Source organism: Tasmannia lanceolata, unplaced genomic scaffold (genome assembly GCF_043159265.1).
Source record: "Tasmannia lanceolata isolate RefF3 unplaced genomic scaffold, GAP_Taslan_0.1 ptg000012l, whole genome shotgun sequence".
NCBI classification, from domain to species: Eukaryota; Viridiplantae; Streptophyta; class Magnoliopsida; order Canellales; family Winteraceae; genus Tasmannia; species Tasmannia lanceolata.
Window position 1 is genome coordinate 57,118,880 of NW_027518689.1, and position 21,121 is coordinate 57,140,000.

At 40.4% G+C, this 21,121-nt stretch overlaps 1 protein-coding gene across 2 annotated transcripts in view; it reads left to right on the forward strand.

The window, feature by feature from the left end:
* Positions 1 to 4,846: 4,846 nt before the first annotated feature.
* Positions 4,847 to 21,121, forward strand: part of LOC143887472 (uncharacterized) — a 38,855-nt gene continuing 22,580 nt past the window's right edge. For both annotated transcript variants that reach the window (XM_077391550.1, XM_077391551.1), the window contains exons 1-3: positions 4,847 to 5,051; positions 5,837 to 5,960; positions 8,229 to 8,309. In XM_077391550.1, coding sequence (XP_077247665.1) covers positions 4,994 to 5,051; positions 5,837 to 5,960; positions 8,229 to 8,309 — 263 coding nt within the window. In that variant the 5' untranslated portion in view covers positions 4,847 to 4,993. The remainder of the gene's footprint in view (positions 5,052 to 5,836; positions 5,961 to 8,228; positions 8,310 to 21,121) is intronic.

Genomic DNA, 21,121 nt, shown 5'->3' on the forward strand with positions numbered 1-21,121 from the left:
CAATTGCATGTCCATGTTAAAACGAACAAGTATATCATGAAATAAATCCAAAAGTTATTTGAAGTCCCAACAGAGCATCATTCAGCTAGCAGGCGTCATGAAAAACAATTTACTTTATCAAACAAAACAGGTAAAATGCTAGAATAGGGGTTAAAATATCATTTTCGTTTGCAGATTTTAGAAGAGGGTTGGCATTGCTAACTGTAAAGTTGGCCTGCCACCTATATAATTTGTCCTATATGTAAAAAAGGCAGTAAAAGGTTTATAACATTGATATTGGTTCGTGTGCTTACTTTCAAGGGTGTCACTACCAAATCACTTATAGATCATGGAAATCAACTCAACTCAACTCAACAAAGCCTTTGTCCCAAACTAGTTGGGGTCGGCTAAAATGAATCCTTTAGAAAAAATTCATGAAGAAAGTAAAAGGAATCTACCTGGTTCTAATCCTGGTTCTAGTTGGGTTCTTCTACGTGGATCATTTTCTTCCATTCTATCCTATCCAAGGTCATGTTCCTAGCTATCAAGTCACTCCTCACTGTTTCTACCCAAGTTGTTTTCAGTCTGCCCCTACCTCTTTTTACTCCTTCAATTTGGCATGAGTCGCCTCTTCTCACCGGAGCATCCAAAGGCTTTCGTTGGATATGTCCAAACCATCTTAAGTGGTGCTCTCTCATCTTCTCCTCAATTGGTGCCACCCCCACCTTTTTACGAATGTCTTCATTTTTAATTCTATCTAACTTTGTGTGGCCGCACATCCATCTAAGCATTCACATCTCCGCTACACTCATCTTATGCACATGCTGCTTCTTGGTGGCCCAACATTCTGAGCCGTACAGCATGGTTGGCCTCATAGCTGTCTTATAAAACTTTCCCTTCAACTTGGTAGGGATTTTACTGTCGCACAGAACTCATGAAGCAAGCTTCCACTTCAACCAACCTGCTCTTATTCTATGGTTAACATCCTCTTCAATCTCTCCTTAGTCCTTCCTTATGTAGAATTGAACCAAGATAGCGAAAGATATTCCTCTTAGGTACCTCCTGTCCACTCATATTTACTACATCCTCGTCTTGCCTCCTTACATAACTAAAGTTGCATTCTATATATTTTGTCTTAGTCCTACTCAGTCTAAAACCTTCGGATTCCAAAGTAGTTCTCCATAACTCTAATTTAGCATTTACTCTTGCTTTGGTTTCGTTGATTAATACTATGTCATCTGCAAATAACATGCACCACGGCACCTCATCCTGGATACCCTCCGTAAGCTCATCCCTAACTAGTATAAAAAGATAAGGGCTTAGAGCTGATCCTTGGTGCAGTCCTATTGTAATTGGAAACTCGCTAGACGTGCCATCCGTGGTTCTGACACTAGTTACTGCACCATCGTACTTATAGATCATGAAAATGAGTTTTTTTTTTCATGGAAATAAGTTATGACTTCCTACCACCTATATAATTTGTCCTATATGTAAAAAAAAGCGGTAAAAGGTTTTTACAATTGATATTGGTAATGAGTTTTTTTTCATGGAGTTTTTTTTCATGGAAATGGGTTTTGACTTTCTTTTATTGCCTTTCGATCTTTCATGGTCGATGTTTGATCTGAAATAACTTGCAACCCGTGCATTGCACAGGTGGTCCAACTTTATGGGTTGAAAGTTATTTCAGATCAAACATCGACCCTGAAAGTTATATATATAGATTAAAAATGTCAAAAGAACTTAAATGGAATTTCAAAAAGAATATATTGATTAAAAAAGAATTCATTGAAAAAATACAAATTAATTCAAATTAATTCTATGTCATTTAAGCATTTCATCGAAGACATCAATTCAAAAAGAATATATTGGAAAAATACAAATTAATTCAAAAGGTAATGAAAAAATTAAAGCAACATAATATGATAGATAAGTAAAGAAGTAATATACAAAACCAAGTTCAGATCCACCAAGAAAATGAGAACTAAAAATACACTCACTCAATCTTGGAAGCAAACTTGTGTATTTCCACGTTTAGAAGGTCCATTTGTGCAGCTCCTCTATGCCAGATCTTTATTCATGTGTTGCAGGAGGGAAGTGGAACAACAGGAAAATTTGGGAGGATACAACCAAATGGAATGGACAATATTAAGAAAGAGGTTGAAGAGTATTAAGAGGGGAAAATAATTTGTCGGTAAGGTTTTGGCAAAACGGATTTTGATTGCGAAACGGAGGGTTTTCTTTTAGAAAGAAATACATTAATAGGTGCTGAATTTGGAATTTACCTATTGAGTTCTCTGGTCCACAAATCCCTAGTTACTAAAAAGACAAAAATGGTTATTTTGCATTCTGGAAGATCCGAGTTTCTATTTATATCTGAAGGGATCTTAGGTAGTATTTGACGTGATCCTTATTGGCAACAAAATTCAATTTTAAAATTAAAACCACCAATTTAGTAGGTTATCTCGAGTATCTAGCAACTGATTTAGCGGTAATTTAGTAGGGTATCTCGATCATCCAGTGGATGATTTAGCGGAAAATTGAATTTTGAAAGTGAAATTTGATTGTGTGGGATCTAAACTAACAGTGGCAAGGCGGCAAATTCAATTTTATAGATGACAGCAAACTCAAATTAACAGTAGGAATCTTGATTTCTTAGTGGAAAAACTTTTCCAAAAAATATTTCTTGGAAAAAAGACGAATGAAAATGGAAAAAACATACTTATATATATGCTTATATATATATATATATATATATATATATATATATATATATATATTTATATGAGGAAACAATTCCTTCTCTCGAGTGCAGATAAGCTTATCTGCGCTAGAGTGCAGGAAACATGGGCCCACATTTTTTGGGTGATCCTAAGCATTCATTTGAAAGGCCCCATCATGTATGGGGTGTGTACCAAAAATCAGCTCAATTGGATCTAGGAGTGTTCATTATTCACTGGTAACCGACCGAACCAAATTATTTTTCGGTTTCGGTTTTGGTTATTTATTATTTCGGTTCGGTTTCGGTTTCCAAAAGATATGTTCTTCGGTTATCGGTTCTGGTTTCGGTTCAGACCACAGTATTTTCGGTCAAACCGATTAACTGAATTATAATTTTTTTGTTCTTCAAAAATCACTTTTGTTGCTTTGGACAGCACCCCACGATTATAAATTTATAATAAAATACTATACTAAAAGACAACCCATGATTTGAAATTTATAATAAACTACTAAAAGACAACACGTGATTAGAAATTTATAATAAAATACTAAAAGACAACCCACGATTAGAAATTTATAATAAAATACTATACTAAAAGATAACCCATGATTAGGGCTGCAACTCGGGTCGGGCGGGTCGGGTTTTGGAGAACCCAACCCTACCCGAGAAATATCTCGGGTCGGGTTTTTTTTCGGAAAACCCACGATTCCCAAACCCAGCCCTACCCATGATAAATCTCGGGTCGGGTCGGGTTTTTTCACGTTGACGCAATTTTTTAAGGAAAATTCTTGTTTGGCAAGGCAACTCAACTCATAGAAGCAGAAATTACACTTGAATCAAACAATGATGTAATTACACTCACATTACACTTGAATCAAACAATGCTGTAATCAAACAATGTTGTAATTACAATCAAATAATGCTGAATCAAACACTTGAATCAACTCAACTCATAGAAGTAGAAATTACACTCACATACAATAACAGTGGGTTCGTGGGTTTTCACTTTTAACTTTTAACTAACAATAGAAAAAAATGTACATACTATAACTTATGTAACTCGGGTTGGGTCGGGTCGGGCCCCTTCAAACCCGGCTCGACCCGAGATTCATGCGGGCTTTTGAATGCTCAACCCGGCTCGACCCGAAACCCATGAAACCTGAACCCAACCCAGACTATTTTCGGGTCGGGTCGATGCGGGTCGGGTAAAACCCGGCTCGAGTTGCAGCCCTACCCATGATGATTAGAAATTTATAATAAACTACTAAAAGACAACCCACGATTGAAATTTATAATAAAATACTAAAAGACAACCTTGACAAAGACACAAGTGTCAATTCTAATTTATGACTTCTCATTTCTCATCTCTCACTCTCAGCAAGCAAACTGCAAACCTAGGGTTTCTTTCTTCATTTCTACAGCGACGCCATTGGCGAACGATGCCATTCGGCGAGTCACCGACTCTATTACTCTCTCGAGTCTCTCACTGACTCACTCTCTCTCATCGACACACGGCACGGGTTGATGCTGCCATGAGTCTTATTCTCTTTCGAGTCAAATTTTTTGTGAAGGTTTTGCAAGTTCCAACTCCGGTTCCAAGTCTCCAACTCCGGCCAAGACTCAGAGGTGATTTATGATTTGTGATTTTAGCCTTTTAGTTTTAGGGTTTGTATGCCTTTTAGGGTTTTGGATGTGGATTGATATTTAGGGTTTTGGTTTTTATGAGTTGGTGTGCACTCATTCGGTTACAACCGAACTAACCGATTAACTGAACTAAAAATTCGGTTTCGGTTATTAGAATAAGCTAACCGAATTTAATTCTGTTAGTAATTTTTCGGGTAATTCGGTTCTGTTATAACCGAATGAACACCCCTAATTGGATCATCTTAGGGTGTCCATTTGTGGGTGAAAAAATGGGCAGATTTGTGGACAAACAATATCTGTCCATTTTCTCACCCACAAATGGACACCCTAAGGTGATCCAATGGAGCTGAGTTTTGGTACACACCCCATCCATGATGGGGCCTTTCAAATGAATGCTTAGGATCACCCAAAAAATGTGGGCCCACTCTTGTTTCCTACACTCGAGCGCATATAAGCTATCTGAGATCGAGCGTAGGAACTATTTACTCTATGTGTGTGTGCGCGGGCGCTCGCGCGTGTGTGTGGCTCAGTAACGCAAGGAGAAGAAATGAGAAAAGGGGCGAGCTTGGTTTCATTATTTTTCTTCTCGGATTTATCGAGTGTTAGCAATTGAGCTTGATCTCTGCTTGTAACAGGACAAAGATAGGAGGAATGGGAAACCCGCGGCTCCGTGTTCCTCGTAACGTAAGAAAGATCTCCATGGAAAAGTGTAAGTAGAACGATTCCAAAATTTCGCTTCGAATTTTCTTGGAACATCCCTTGGGGTATTTTGGCAAGCATGGAAAAAATTCTAGGAATTTCTTTTTATCTTGTATTTTCCCAACATGGAGGAAGCAGAGAGGGCTAGTGAGAGGGAGATTTCAGAGGGCGGTGAGTGAGGAGAGCATAAGATAGCTGGAAAACTAGGAAAAAAGATTCCCTCGTTATATTAGATTTGTCTTTTTCCCTGTTTTTCATCCCCACTTCATACTCTCCTAACCCACCACCCCCTCAAATCTATTTTTCTCTTGCCCTATGTTTTCTCCCACTGGTCAGCAGGGTTTCCATGAAATTTGTTTCATGGCTATCAAACATGCCCTTAGCTCTCTGCATTGAGTTTAGTTGAATTCCTTTTTACAATTTCATTCCTCACAAGAATCGAGGTGTATTTGTGAAAAATCTCTTACACGAAGGAAATAATGAAGTTGAGGGGACAGAACATGACTGAAACATCAAACCATAAAAACTATCTCAAATTTTTGGAATTATACATTTCTCGCTATAAGTTTTGAAACCCTTATGCTCGTTTTATTGGATTTTCATTGGGGGTGTCTAGTCCACAGTTTATAAGTTTGAGGCAGTATTGAATTTTCATTCCACAAGTGATGGAAACATTGAATTACTAACAGTAAGTGGCCTTTAATTTGTCATCTCTATTTTTTAGGATGGATTTCCTATTTGATTGTTCTGCACTGTTCTTTCTTTGTATGAAATCGTTGTTGTTTCTATATGCAGATATTGGTCGATATAGACGTGAAGCACTGTTCGACTGTGATGATGACGAGCTACCTACTTTCTCAAAGGTGAAAATTAGCGGAGATTTGTTGAAAAAGTATCTTGATGGCTTAGAAAATAAGAGGTATTGCTGCTACTCAAATGTTTCGGGGATATCTTTCAATTCTTTCATGTGCATCTATACAAAGTTACCAGACCTACCAATAACAAAAAAAAAGTTACAAACATGCTTAATGTGTATTTATAGTTGGATTATTTATAGACATTGCAGAGTCAAGGATCATTGACTTTGAGAACTAACAATACTGAGGAAACTCTTGAGAGATAGGATCCACAACTTTATTTGTTGACGTTGGTCAATATCATTGTGCTCTTCATATTTATAATTTTGGAGCAGTAATTTCCTTCAGTTCTTAATGATCTTGACATTTGAAATTTGTTATCCTCGAGATGTCATGTCACTATGGAAATATATTTTAGTGGAAACATGCAATACCGTGCTTAATTTCATGTCGTAGTCATCATATTGTCCTCTTCGTTCTCATTTTATAAATTATCCTAATCAATTTCTTCAGTGGATTCGCCTGTGTCATCTTTATCAGGTGCAGATTGACTTTCCTTAGGCGATCCTATTGTCTTAACTAAGTTTTGCTTTGTTCATTCAATAAATACCACTTCTTTTTCACCAGTCATCATGGTAGTTCCATTAGAATTCATGTCGAATCTATGGAAAGCCTTGATTTGTTTCCTTTCTATTGTTTTTTTGTGCGGATGTGTTGGAATATCTTCTGGTTTCTCTTGCATATCGAAGGCCATAACTTGTGATTAAGGACCGGCCCACATATTTTTGGATGTTTAATCCTAGATACCAAAATATTTTAAATAAAATGCTTGTCAAAATAAGAAATTGATTGATTTCATGATAGCATAATGAGCTTACTGAAACAGCGTAATTATAAAATTGTGTGGATTCATAACATTATATGTGCGTCAGAGGTGGTTTCGGGTATAATCACAATTTCCATTCCCAGCATTACATATATCTTCTCTGGAAAACATAGCATGTGACAAGTTGCTTGTCTTTTTAATTAGTAACATAAACAAATCGCAATTACGATAACACTGAAGACTAAAGTTTACGTGATAGAATGCTTTGGACTGATTTTTAGCACAGTTCGTACATGTTATGCGGTCCTTCACATCCTACATTTCATCATCAAGTTCAAAGAATCTTTTACAATATTGGTACTGGGAATTGAAAGTGTCCTAGGTATACAACAGCACGATTAGATGGATATTATTTGCATATTAATTCAAGTGTGAACCCATAGACAAATATATACAAAGTCATTAGTAGAGACATGAGATGACACTTTTTAATTTTCACATGAACAATTCCCAATCCTTCTAAAAATGATCTTCCCTCATCTTTTGACACTGCCATACCTCCCTGCAGAGTGTATGGTAAGGCCCGATCTTAGGCCCTGACTCACCCTCCATGGACGAACCTTGCGGAGGAACCCTTAGGTTTTCGGGGGAAGTGGATTCTCACCAATGTTTGCGTTACTCAAGTTGACATTCATACTTCCATTTCGTCCACACCTAGGGAGCTTCCATCTAAGCGGAATGCTCCCGCATTTTTACATCCCTCAGCTTCGGCAGATCGCTTAGCCCCATTCATCTTCGGCGCAAGAGTGCTCGATCAGTGAGCTATTATACACTCTTTCAAGGGTGGCTCCTTCTAGGCAAACCTCCTAGCTTTCTCTGAACCCCTACCTCCTTTATCATTGAGTGGTCATTTAGGGGCCTTAGCTGTTGATCCGGATTGTTTCCCTCTCGACGATGAAGCTTATCCCCCATCGTCTCACTAGCTGACCTTAACCCCTGTTATTTTGGGGTCATATCTAGTATTCAGAGAAATCATGATGATACCATATGAAATCCATAACTCACTAGAAGAAAAAAAAAAGAAATTGTGATGACCAGCATAAAACCACAAATTATTTATCCATGCAGAAATATTCTCATAGACCTAAAACTAGTATGACTCCGCTTACATATTTCACACGCCTTTAAAATACCAAATCGAGCAAAGGCTAAAATAAATGATTTAACATGGTAATCCTTATCTATCTCACAAGTGACAAAAATCCAATTCTGATAATCTGTTGGGCTACTTTCTAATAACTTAAGAGTTTTCTACGCTAAATTAACTGAAGCTCAAATCTTCTGAAAATAGAACGGCTAATCTACAAGTTTCAGTGATGACTCAACATGTCATTTGCTTTAGAAGTCTTAATGGGCACTGATCTACCTTTATGCTGATTAGGCTATCTTCATATAATTTAGTCTTGAATTAAAGTTGACTATCATTTCAAATTTTCCAATGAAGGGGATCCACAAGAGAAGAGGCTTTGAATGGATTTATTGAAGCTTTTGGAAGCTGCTTACAGCCTCAATTTGCGAAGAAATAGTAAGTAGCTTGTTATCAACCGTTGCTTCAAGTTTTATGAGGGTAATTGTAGTAAATATCAGCTCTTGCAGAATTATCTATGTACCACTGAGTTATTTATTTTTTATTTTTATGCAAAATTGTGGGTTGAAACATGATCAAGAAAGTTACAAATATACTATCTCACATTTTTTTGAATGGTTACTATCTTACGTATGTTTCACTCTTCTTTGTATATGTACTTAATCTATAAATTTGTATGGATAGATATGAGATGGACCTTAGCAAATCTCTTAGCTTTAACTATGAAATAAGAGAGAGAGAAAATGAAAGAAGAATGGAAGGGAAGAGAATAGGGGAAAATAGAGATTGTGAGATAGGGTTGGAGAGTATAGTTGACTCTCTCCCCCATCATTCTTGAAAAATTACAATACTGACACTCATAAGTGACACTTGCATAACCTCAAGTTGGGAGGAAGATGTTCTTTACTCCTAATTTGGAAGATATTTTTAAAATATGTTCAGCCCAAACCTTTGTATACACATTAGTTTATTGTGCATCTGAATGAATATAAAGCCTCTTAATCACCTCCTATTTGAATTCTTATGAAGCGATAGTCTTCCCCATTATGAATTGTCCTCTCATGGAAGATGGTGATTAGATGCAATATGAAAGGTGGCTTTCTTATCATTGTAGAGAGGTATAGATGGATTAGCCCTAAGTGCAGTATCTCTTAAGAACATACAAAGGCACATAAACTAACAAGTAAAATGTGCAATGACTCTATTTAGCAATGATACTTGATCGATTGACTAGTTGACTACTTTTTGCTCTGTCACAAGATTAAAAGCCCACAAGGTGCAATACCGAGAAGTAGACGTACGACCACTAGGTGATCCTGCCCATTTTATGTCCTTGCTTAAACACAAATATGGCCTTAAGTGGACAAAAAGGCATTGACTAATTGACCCTTTCAAGTATCCGAGAATGTGATGAATAAGCAACATGTAGTGGGTATAATGCTTGTCTGTGAATGGAATCACCATCACAATCACATTTGCAATGTCTCGATGGGTACTACTGAGGTATATTGGCTTTTCCCGCTAAATTTTGATGCCTTTCTAGATCCTCATACAACACCCAAACTTATACGTGAATTAGGATTCCTTGGAGTAGAAACTGGATTTTCACAAAGTCTTAACTAATTCGTCCAGATTTTCAAGAATTTTTTTTTTTTTTGAAAGATGACATATTTCATTAATATTGAAGTAGCGTTCGGGATCAGTAGTCCCAACCCACAATACAACATATTAAAATGGACTGGACCGGCATACCGGGACCAAATCAAAATGAAGTAAGCAAAACATAAACATTGGAGTATAAGCATTCCTATTCTAAACAACAGACTGTATCCTTTACACCTTTTGACAAACATTATGTGACTACCACATATACCTGGTCAGACCACATTTTACTACTAACCACCATCCTAGAGTCTCAGAGACAGCACCTTCAACGACTTTGGGGATATTTGGAAGCACAAAACGGATCACAATTACCTTCTTACCCCAACACTTCCGAACTAATGCACACCCAGGAGGGGAACCATAGCTAAAGCATCCAGACAAGAAACCGAAGCAAAAGAACGAATCTCTCAAGCTACGGATGAAGGAGGTAAATTCTGGATAATCAACAAGTCAATCATAGAGCTATTTAGTCAGTGGATACCTAGGAAAGTGCATCCTTCAGGCTCTTCTGTATCAATAATAAAATTTCAGAAGACAAAGCCTCGCCTCAAAACCTTCTAACATCTCCCAACTCTAGGGGTGCAACTCGGGTCGGGTTGGGTCAGGTTGAGGCCAACCCGACCCAACTCGAGGAACCCATTTTTCCAACCCAACCTAATTTGCAATTTCCTCAACCCGACCCAACCTGATTTCCAATTCGGGTTGGGTTGGGTCGGGTTGACCCGCCCATCATGCACATGTCCCCCCCCCCCCCCCCCCCCCCCCAACCAGAAATCATTAACTTTTAAGCCTTTTGGAGTTAACGGTGGCTCCTCCACCCTTTTGTATATCCAAACGGTATCTGTTAAAGGGGGGGGGGGGAATATCACTGCCCAGTGCCCACGAGAGAGAGAGAGAGAGAGAGAGAGAGAGAGAGAGAGAGAGAGAGAGAGAGAGAGAGAGAGAGAGAGAGAGAGAGAGAGAGAGAGAGAGAGAGAGAGAGAGAGAGATATTTTCTATTTACAAGGGGGTTAAGAGGCTTACCTGCAACTCTGCAAGTCCAAGGAGGGGGGAGAGGCGGAGAGCGTCGATGGAGGTTTTCTAACTTTTCAGTTTTTGCCTTTTTGGTTCTTAGGGTTAGGGTTTTACTTTTTTTAACCTCTTATGATCTTATCTTATATATATATATATTTTATTGGTAAAGATAGAAATTAGAAAAGAGTAAAATACGGGAAAGATGGAAGAAAATCCGGAAAATCAGAAATTGAATATTAACCCGTTTTAAAAATTTCTACGTATTGGAATACTTGTTGGGTTTCGGGTCGGGTCGGGTTGCCCGATACCCCAACCCGACCCAACCCGATTTCCAATTCGGGTTGATTTTTCCCAACCCAACCCAACCCAACCCGATTTTTGAAAAAGCTTAACCCGACCCAACCCAAATTCGAGTTGAACACTACCCGAGTTGCACCCCTATGCAACCCTATCTATATCAGCTCCTTTCCATTCTCCCACGATTATACCGTATCTTCCTTTTTTTTGTTCTTTTGCTTTCCAACCTAACTTTTCTTTTTTCCTCTTTCTCACTTCCTTTTCCTTGTTTTTTTTTTGGGCCGGAAGGCCTTTCATATAGGGTTACTACCCTCGGCCCCCTTATCCTCATTCTCCTTCCCAACTTCTCTGCGCTCCTTCAGGTTTCTGATAGCCATAGAACGAAATAAGTTTTTGGTAGCTTCCAAATTGTCATCAAAATTTATTCCGAAGACATCCCCTATTGCCAAAAGTTCATCCATTTCTTCACGAGGAACAACTTCATCTTCTTCTGATTCCAGAAAGTCCATCAACCTAGAGTCCACTTCCTTCGTATCCTCAACCATACGTATCCGATTCCGAATCTCCAATCTAACTTCCCGGTCAAGTGAATCTCTTGACTCCTGGGAGACTCCTTTTGAGGGGCCCTATCAATCACTCCAACTGCTCAATCTCTGCTGCCTTATTTTCCTCCCAACGCTGACGACGGGCTTGGCTTTCTTCTTCTAAAGCCTTCTGGAAGAAATCCATCTTATAAATTTGGACAAAGGCTTCCTTCGGGTCAGACTTACCTAAAATCTGAAGAAGGCTTTCTTTGTTGACCATGGCTTCCCGCTTGAACTGTTTCCATTGTTTCTTCAAGATACTCATGGAAATTTCCTTGGTAGTCGTACATTCTTCGACCGCCATCTGTTCATCATATTTTAAATCTCGAAGGAATTGTAAGTCGCTAACCTTGAACGAGACAGCTTTTCTCTTCCTTGAAGAAGAAGAAGGAGCAGAAGCCATGGTAGGAAGAAGGGAGATGAAAGGTTTATCAAAATCTTTTAGAAGGAGGTGAAACTTTGAGGCTAAGATATGATTTTTTGATTCCTCTTTCTTGCGAGAACCCAAAAGGTTTCTTTTAAAGAGAGATAAACCGATAGCTAATAAGTATTTTTTCTCGAAATTCGTTCCCCGCCCTTTCAGAATTACTTTTTCTTTTTGGGAAAGCACAAGGCCTTTTCGACTGACTATTGATATCCTTCGATGAGCTCTTCGAGACTCCTTTATTCTTTTCTTTTCTGAAAAAAACGATTTTTGATCTTTACTGTCTTTTCAACTGACACTGGTTGATGGCAGTCGACTGATATATCTCTCCTAGAACCTTTCCCAATAGAAATACTGGATTTGGCTTTTAAATGCTTCTGACCAGATATTTTTTTAGGGCTGACCAATATCTCTTTCAATGATGGGACTAAATCTTTCGATGCATCTGTTTGGTTAGCCATTCTCGAGGTGGAAGATAATTCAAATCCGAGGTAGGTAAGACCAATGGCTCTTTCCCACTGGAAAGGGCAAAATTAACCCTAGAAACTACCGGAGGAGGCCCGACCACCAGCGAGACTTCCACCGGTAGAGTTTCAACGGAAACACCTTCATCTAAAGCCAAAGGCCCCCCCCTCCCACCCCACCCACCAAAGAGTCATTAAGGGCCTTTAATGGCTCATCCACCAACTTAACTCCGATTGGATAAATCATGGAATCTACCATAATGTTTATAAAAGATGGCAAGCAACTCCATAAGGAAGTTAATACTTTAACAGAGGCGAATTCCAGACAGTGCTCATGACTACCCGACAATTGTGATTCCAATACCTGACCGAAATGCTATCACTGGGTCTCCACCGTGGATAGGGACCAGGCATGAAAGGGGATATTAGAAAACCTAAGTCTCACCAATCTTGCAGCAGTGTTTAAAATAGGAGACCAAGTTTGGAGGGAAACAAGATAGCCTCCTAAAATGTCTCCCCCCCGAAATGTGGCTTGACCGCATCGTTAAAGGGCTCAAACAATACGGTTTGCTAGGCATTGGCAAGGCCTATTGTCTTTTTGCCGAAGACCAAATCTCTTCCAAAAGAGCTCTGTTTCTCAATGTACCTATCAAGCAACTCTTCAAGTTCTTCTTCCTGTCACTAACCACATCACCAGGGATGGTTATTACAGGGTTGCCTTCCCTAGAAGGTTCAGGGATGTCTATGTGAGGCATCTTCGGGATCCATACTTTGCCAAAATCTACCTTTTTGTTATACTTCGGCTCCAAACAATTTCTACAGATGCGCCTTGTGCCAAAGTTACTATAGCTGCACTTTGAACACCTCCAATCACTTGCATTCTGGTTTGGAACAAGCCGATTACCGCGAGCATAGCCATTTCTAAAGTCAAGGCATATGGTCAACACATCCAAATCTTCTTGGCTTCCTAGCGATCGATGGAAAGATCTGGGAGGATGCCATGAGATTCTGTCTCTACTTGCCTTTTGACCTATTGCTATCAAGGATCGCCGGCAGCAGCTATTAAAAACTCCAAAAAGATTAGGCAACATCTGTCCCCAAGAAAGTACTTCAAACGGGCCCTATCCTTGGTCTTAAACTTATTTATTAATTGATTTTTCAACTATTTGATAGCTCTATGATTACCCATGAGAATGTTGTGATTGACATAAATTGTTGGATTAGTAATTTTGCATTTCACCTTCACAAAAATACGTGGCTAAATGTCTATCTCCAACAAATTCTTGCATAACTTGTTAAATCAGTCCCTTGGTAAATGTCTATCTCAAGCAAAACACCTTCTCTTTATCCTCCTAATAGTAATATTTTCTAATCGATAGGTCACCTTGTCAACATTGTGCAAGGTCTTGATGTAATTAGTAAGCAAGAAACTTATTTTCGCTCTGCCCACTAACAACCTCCCAATCTTTGTTGGTGGTCTTGGAAAACAAAAATGCACTTCTATTGGGTTCCATAGAATTCAGCAACCATTCCATTGTAGTCTGATTATTGGATTCACTTTCCAATATTTTGTAACACTAAATACTAGTTCTCAAATTCTACTATCTAAGATAACTCCTCGGTCTTTCCCTATCAAAGATCCATATTGCATGAGATCAAGCAAAAAAATTCTCATGTAACTTAAGTGGGGTAATAGACACTTGAGATCTATCTTTCACCATCGAACTCTGTAAGAAACATTGATCTCAAAAGACTATCTTCTTCCATAACTAATAGCAGGTACCATCATTTTCATAGGGAAGCATGTAACTGTATGAGTAAACAAGAAAGAGCTCAGTCTTTAGTTCTAAATTATACCCCATTCAAAAATCCGTTTCCCCAATTTCTTACTCAAATTACCTCCATAACGTCCAAAATGAGCTGGCTTCTTGGTTCGTCACAAGGAACAACTCCCAATTAATATTTCACTTTGCCTCGTAGTAGAGTGTCCAGTTCGGGCTGTTTTCCACTAACCATCCTGGTGCAGGTTCCTTTCTTTCCTTATTCTTAAAATGATGGTACCTGCTATCTTTCACCATCGAACTCTTTAAGAAACATTGATCTCAAAAGACTATCTTCTTCCATAACTAATAGCAGGTACCATCATTTTCATAGTGAAGCATGTAACTGTATGAGTAAACAAGAAAGAGCTCAGTCTGTAGTTCTAAAATATACCCCATTCAAAAATCCGTTTCCCCAATTTCTTACTCAAATTACCTCCATAACGTCCAAAATGAGCTGGCTTCTTGGTTCGTCACAAGGAACTACTCCCAATTAATATTTCACTTTGCCTTGTAGCAGAGTGTCCAGTTCGGGCTGTTTTCCACTAACCATCCTGGTGCAGGTTCCTTTCTTTCCTTATTCTTAATAATTCTTGCGCCCCCCCCAAAAAAAAAATAAAAAATAAAAAATTTTTATCCTACGCGTTAGACACATGTTTCAGATGATGAGAATAGGTTATTCTAGATCTTATCGAGATGAACGATCTTTCCGGCGAACTTCATCCGCCCTACTGGGGTGGATTCCGGAAAGCTTCCGAGCGGACCGCTTGGGATAAGGTAAAAAGTAAACGAGCCCAAAGAATTGAAAGAGCTAGGGTTAGAAGAGAATCGGGAGTTGGAGGGGGGGGGGGGGGGGTTGGGTGCTGGAGATGTATCAGATGTAAGTTCCGAAATTTCCAGCAAAGGATCGATTGTGGAAATTGTGACAAGATTTGGTCTGGTCTGGATTTCAACTTCCCGAGGCGTGTGTTGGACCCATTTCTGTCTGCAGATGAAATGGCTATGGTGGGTGATTCTCCCGCATCAGATTCCCCGGCAAGAACATTTCCGTCTCATCACATTTCAGTTGGAATATCTTTTAATTTGGAGGCAGTGGGGCAGAAATCTATTAGTAATGCTGATCTTTGTCTTCGGGGGAAGATTCAGTCTGGACGGTCTGGTGACGTAACTGTGCCGGAATCTTGGCTACGCTGCAAATGCAGAGTAAACTATCCTTTTTCTATATATAAGATCGATGCTGCGGAGGTAATGGTTTTCCTATCAGTGGGTGTTAATCTCTTGAATATCCAAAAGGCTTGGTTATCGGCTGTTAATTGCCCTCTTGTGGAGTTGTTGCCCTGGAATTTCAAGTTCCCCAGAGATTGTTTGGTTGACTGGTAGCGATTCACGGGTGTTCCACCCGAAGCGTGGTGCTTTGAGTGTCTGGGGGAGAAAATCGGGAAAGTCCTTGCCCTTGGTCCGTCTTGTTAGGCGGGTGCTGGACATACCTCGGCTTTAGTACATATATCTTCTTACAGCGATGCGGGCAAATCTATGGCAATCCCATCATCTATTGATGGTTCTGCATTGTGGGTGCAGGCGGGAAGGTAACTCTTGGTGTTTCTGGGGATTTGGATGATCCGTGTGGAGATCATTTGGGTGATGTTTTCGATCCTTCCTCCGGTGATATCCCCTCTGGAGAAGACGAGGTTGAGGATGATGTGGCGCACGTTAGCGCGAGGGACTATTACGAACTGAGAAGTGCGTAGGCTTACTTTGAGCAACTTGGTGGTGGTTTTGATTTTCGAAATTCAGCTTCGCCACGTGGTGTTAGATGGAGAAGCTTATGCGGACCACGGAATACGTGTAATAATCCTAGCCATCGATCGCCTGTAATTATCAATGGATTCTCTGATATTATCGCCGCACTGTCCCCGAGGTCTCACTTTAGTGAATCTGTGTGCCTAGTTTGTGAGCCTCCTGATGCGGGTTTACCTGGACCTCTTTTTTCTATTGGGTTCGACTTTTTTGATGATGTTAACCCACTTCTATCTTGCGATTCTTTGGATGTGAGGTCCTCGGATGGCGCAGCATCTAAAGGTCCGTCTACAAACCTCCACTTAAACCCAGTGCAATCATAGATGGCCATTCCCCATATTCTCTACCCTATAACCCTTTTATCTCTTCCTCTAACCATGAATCTGGTGCTTTGGTGGATGATTTGCCCGACTTCGTGCTACTTTCTTCAAACCCTTATCTGGGGATTCTTTCTATGCACCAACGTGCCAGGTTCATCGGAGGTGTCGATTACTCTACTCAACAATTCTTGTATCAATGATCCCCTGGATGGTATAGGTTCCTCTCCGAATCTTCAATCCTTGGAATCTTCACCGGGCAGTGATGCATCTGAGGCTTATGGCGTTGAGTTTGTCCCTTCGGATCCAGTGGTTTTTGCTTCCTATCAGGGACGGCTGGACTTCGGTAATAGTGGTGTATCACATTGGAACCCGTCTGTGGCTAACAAAAACGTCCCGACGGATTATTGTCTGTCTTTTTGGATCCTGTTCCTCAGACTATTATGCATCATCTCGTCCCTCAACATGTGCCTAACGCGCATGGTACGCATAGCTATGATTGTAGTTCACAAAATGGAACTTGTTCTCCCCTTTGTAATTTACAGGGTTCTTGGACAAGGCTCTAGTGTTTCTTCTTCACAGGGTGTGTTCGCTGTTCCAAACCCTTGTATCAATGAGCCTATATTGGATGATCTGATTGCGAGAGGGTGAATCAGAGAACCTTGCTATGATTTTCCGGGAAGATATGGACATTGAACCTTTGTTGAGGGATCAAAAAATGAGAAAAGAAGCTCTCGACCAAAATCGGAGATCTCAAGGAAAAATTTCAGAGAGGTCGCTCGCTTGAAGTGCAGTATCAACTATGATTGGCCCGTGCAAAAACAAGAGAGTGACAAAGGCTGTGGGTCCTTGGTGGGACCAAATGGGAAGTGTAGACATAAGCGTAGGTCTCCATGAAGATTTTGTTCTGAAATGTCAGTGGGATGGGCTCACTAGAGAAGAAGGCTCACATTAAGGAGGTTGTGAGGAAGTTTAATCCAGATATTGTTTCCATTCAGGAGACAAAGATGCAAGCTGCTTATAGGGTTGTATTAAAAGTTTGGGGCTTCAAGCCCACGGGGATTTTGTTACTTTGGAGGCTAAAGGAGCATCAGGTGGTATTTTAATTGCATGGAATGGTAATAAATATGATACGATTGATCAGTGGTCGGGCAATTTCTCATTATCGATTGTCTTGGAAAACAAAAGTGATAAGTCTGTTTGGACATTTACTGGTGTGTATGGTCCCGTGCTACATGAAGAGAAGGAGAAACCAAGGTTGCCAGGGCGGGAATCGAAAGCGGGAATCGAAAGCTCCGGGGATGGTTGGAAGCGGGAATCGTGGGTTTGCCAGAGAGTCGACGGAGATTCGTCGGGGATTCGTCGGGGATTCTCTTGGGATTCGCCGGAGATTCGCTGGGGAATCGCCGGGAGTCGCTGGGGAGTTGAGATTCGCAGGGAATCGCCTGGGAATCGGGGTTCCCATAAATTAGGAACCGGGGTTCCCAAAATTGGGAATCGGGGTTTCGACGAATCCGAACCCCGATTCCCAATTTTCGGGGATTCGAATCGAATCCCGAATCGGATTCGCGTTCCGGGGAATCGCGATTCCCCGCCTAGAGGAACGAATCCTGCTTCCTTGGGAGAAACTATGGGAGGAGTTAGGAGGTATTGGAAGGAAATGGAATCATCCGTGGTGCTTGGGTGGGGACTTCAATGAAATTAGATGTATTGGAGAGAGAGAGAGAGAGAGAGAGAGAGAGAGAGAGAGAGAGAGAGAGTACCAGAACTACCCAGAATATGTTAGCTCTCGCAGACTTTACTGCTGATTGGGATCTACTGGATCTACCACTGATTGGGGCTCAATTTACGTGGGAAAAAGGTAATAGCCGGAGTCGGTTAGACCGTTTCCTTATAAGTCATTGTTGGCTAGAAAAACATTCCGATGTCCGGTTGTTAGCTATTGATCATACTGTGTCTGATCATTGTCCATTAATCCCTGATCCACGATTGGAATCATGGGGTGCGTCTCCCTTTCGATTTGAGATAGCTTGGCTTGAGATCCCTAAAATGGAGGAAACTTTTGGTGGATCGTGGTCGGAAGTCAATGTATCTGGCACGTCGGATGTTGTGATTGGTCTGAAACTGCGACATGTTAAGAAAAAAGATTAAGGAATGGAGAGAAGTAAGGAAAAAACAATCCGAGGAAAGGAAAGAATGGCTATTCAAAAGAATGATGGAAATCAATCAGAAAGAGGAAGCTAATTTGACTGAGGAAGGTGAAGTGGAGGAATGGGGTAGATTGCAAGAAGAATTCATGAAGAGATTACTTGGAGACAAAAATCAAGGGCAAGATGGTTAAAGGAAGGCCGTAAAAATATAGCTTACTTTCATGCCATTGTGAGTGCTCGAAGAAGAGGAAATTGGATAGAGAGCCTTCAAATCAACGGGGAGAGATCAGATAACAAGGAAGGAATTACGAAGGAAGTAGTTGATTTCTACAAGGGTTTGTATTCCTCCGATTCTTTCTCCAGACTGGCTCTAGAGGGGGTGGAGTTTAGTAGGATTGATGGCGAGGATATCAGGAGGTTGGAGAGACCGTTCTCTTAAGAGGAAATTGAAAGGGGAGTTTCTCTTTGGGGAGGGATAAAGCCCCAGGTCCGGATGGATTTTTGTGAGTTTTCTCTTTCAGGCTTGTTGGGAGTATGTAAGGGATGAATTGGTGAGATTCTTTAAGGAATTCGAGGAAGGTTTAGTACTTGAAAGGGGCACGAGAGCGACTTTCATAACTCTAATTCCAAAGATCAAGGGCGCATACTCAATGGGTGATTTTCACCCCATAAGCTTAGTTTGTTGTTTATACAAAGTTTTGGCTAAAGTATTAGCCGAGCGACTCAAGACGATCCTACCTAAGGTCATATCTAATACTCAATCCTCCTTTGTCAGTAAGCGCCAAATTCTAGATTTCTTCTCGATGGCTAATGAGGTAATTGACTATCACTCAAAATTGGGGGAAATGGGCATTTTATGCAAGCTTGTTATGGAAAAAGCGTATGATCTCGTCGAATGGGAAAATCTCGACTACATAACGTCTAGGATGGGCTTTGGTCCAAAATGGAGAGCTTGGATTAGTAGGTTTGTGTGGGCTCGGCTTGGTTTTTCGTTCTTATCAATGGTTCCCCTAAAGGTTTCTTCAAATCTTCAAGGGGTTTGAGACTATGTGATCCTTTCCTTTTCTTCATTGTGGCAAAAACTCTTAGCAGATTGACGGAGAAAGGAAAAGAAAGAGGATTCATTGAAGGTTTCAAAATGGGTGCCGAAGCAATTGAGATATCTCATTTATAGTTTGCGGATGAGATGTTATTTAGCTCTCCAGATGTTGAGAAAGTTATGAATCTAAAAGTTGTTATAAGATGTTATGAGTTGGTTACTGGGCAGAGATCAAATTTTCATAAATCAAAGGTCTATGGCATTCATGTGGAAAAGACCTTATTCATGGTTTAGCGGACATCATGGGATGTAAGGTAGATATTTTTCCATCCTTCTATTTAGGCCTACCTTGGGTGTGGGGAAACCAAAGAAGTCTTGTTGGGACCTGATTGTGGAAAGAGTGGAGAAGAGACTTTATACGTGGAAAAGAAACTTTGTATCCAGAGGTGGTAGACTTACCTTTGTTAAAGTATAAAAGATAAATAACGCCTTTCTCCAACATCTTAAGCTTTTGGAGAAGTTGGTAAGTTAACATGGTATCAGAGCCAAAGGTTTCGATTTCAAACCTCCCAGATAGCAAAAATCCACATGCGATGGTCGGCCCAAGGTGGGACCACATGTGCCACGTGTTTGCCAAGTGGGCCACACGTGCGGCGTGGGGGTGTGTTAAAGTATAAAAGCTAAATAACGCCTTTCTCCAACAGCTTAAGCTTTTGGAGAAGTTGGTAAGTTAACAACCTTGATAAAGGCAGTTTTGGTAAACATTCCGATATAGCAGTTATCTATCTTCAAATGCCCCGTCAGCGTGTTACTAAGAATTTAACAAATTCAAAGAAGATTCCTATGGGGTGGGGGTTCGGATAATAAGAAAGGTATTCCGTTGGTTGCTTGTGAAGAAGCTTGTAAATCCCATAAGGCTGGGGGTTTAGGAATCAGAAGAATCAAAGAAGTTAACCAGCCACTTTTAGGGAAGTGGCTATGGAGGTATGGAGAGGAGCAATCTCAACTTTGGGTCAAAGTTATTGATGGCAAGTATGGGTCTCAAGTGGGGCACTGAGTATCAGAAGATTGATTCAGGCATCCTGGGCAGTCGGTATGGAGATATTATGAGCTAAGCAAATATTCATTCAAGGCACTAGATTTAGAGTTCAAGTTGGTGCTAGGATAAAATTTTGGTTTGACAAGTGGTGCTCTTCGATGGCCCTTAAGGAGACATGTTTCCCGAATTATTCATGGTCGCTAGTTCTGTAGAAGCTTTGGTTAAAGACTCCTTTGAAAGAAGAGCTAATAGGGTGGTGTGGTTGCCTGCTTTTTGAAGAAACTTCTTTGATAGGGAGTTAATTGCTATAGAGCGTCTCTTTGAAGTGCTGGAAAGCTGTTATGTAAAGAAGACTCGCTCTGACACTAGGGTATGGATTTGGGACAGTTCGGAACATTCTCGGTCAAATCTTTTTATCAACATCTACTGCCTTGCCCTAGTATCTCTAGTATTGCAAAGGTTTGGACCATCCAGGCTCCTCCTAGGGTTGGTGTCTTTGCTTGGGCAGCCTTGTTGCAGCGGATTCAGACTGTGGATTTCCTTAAGGAGAGGAACGTGTTGATTGTCTATCACTGCGCTCTCTGTATCCGAGCAGGTGAGATAGTTGACCATATTTTTATGCATTGTACTGCGACCAGAG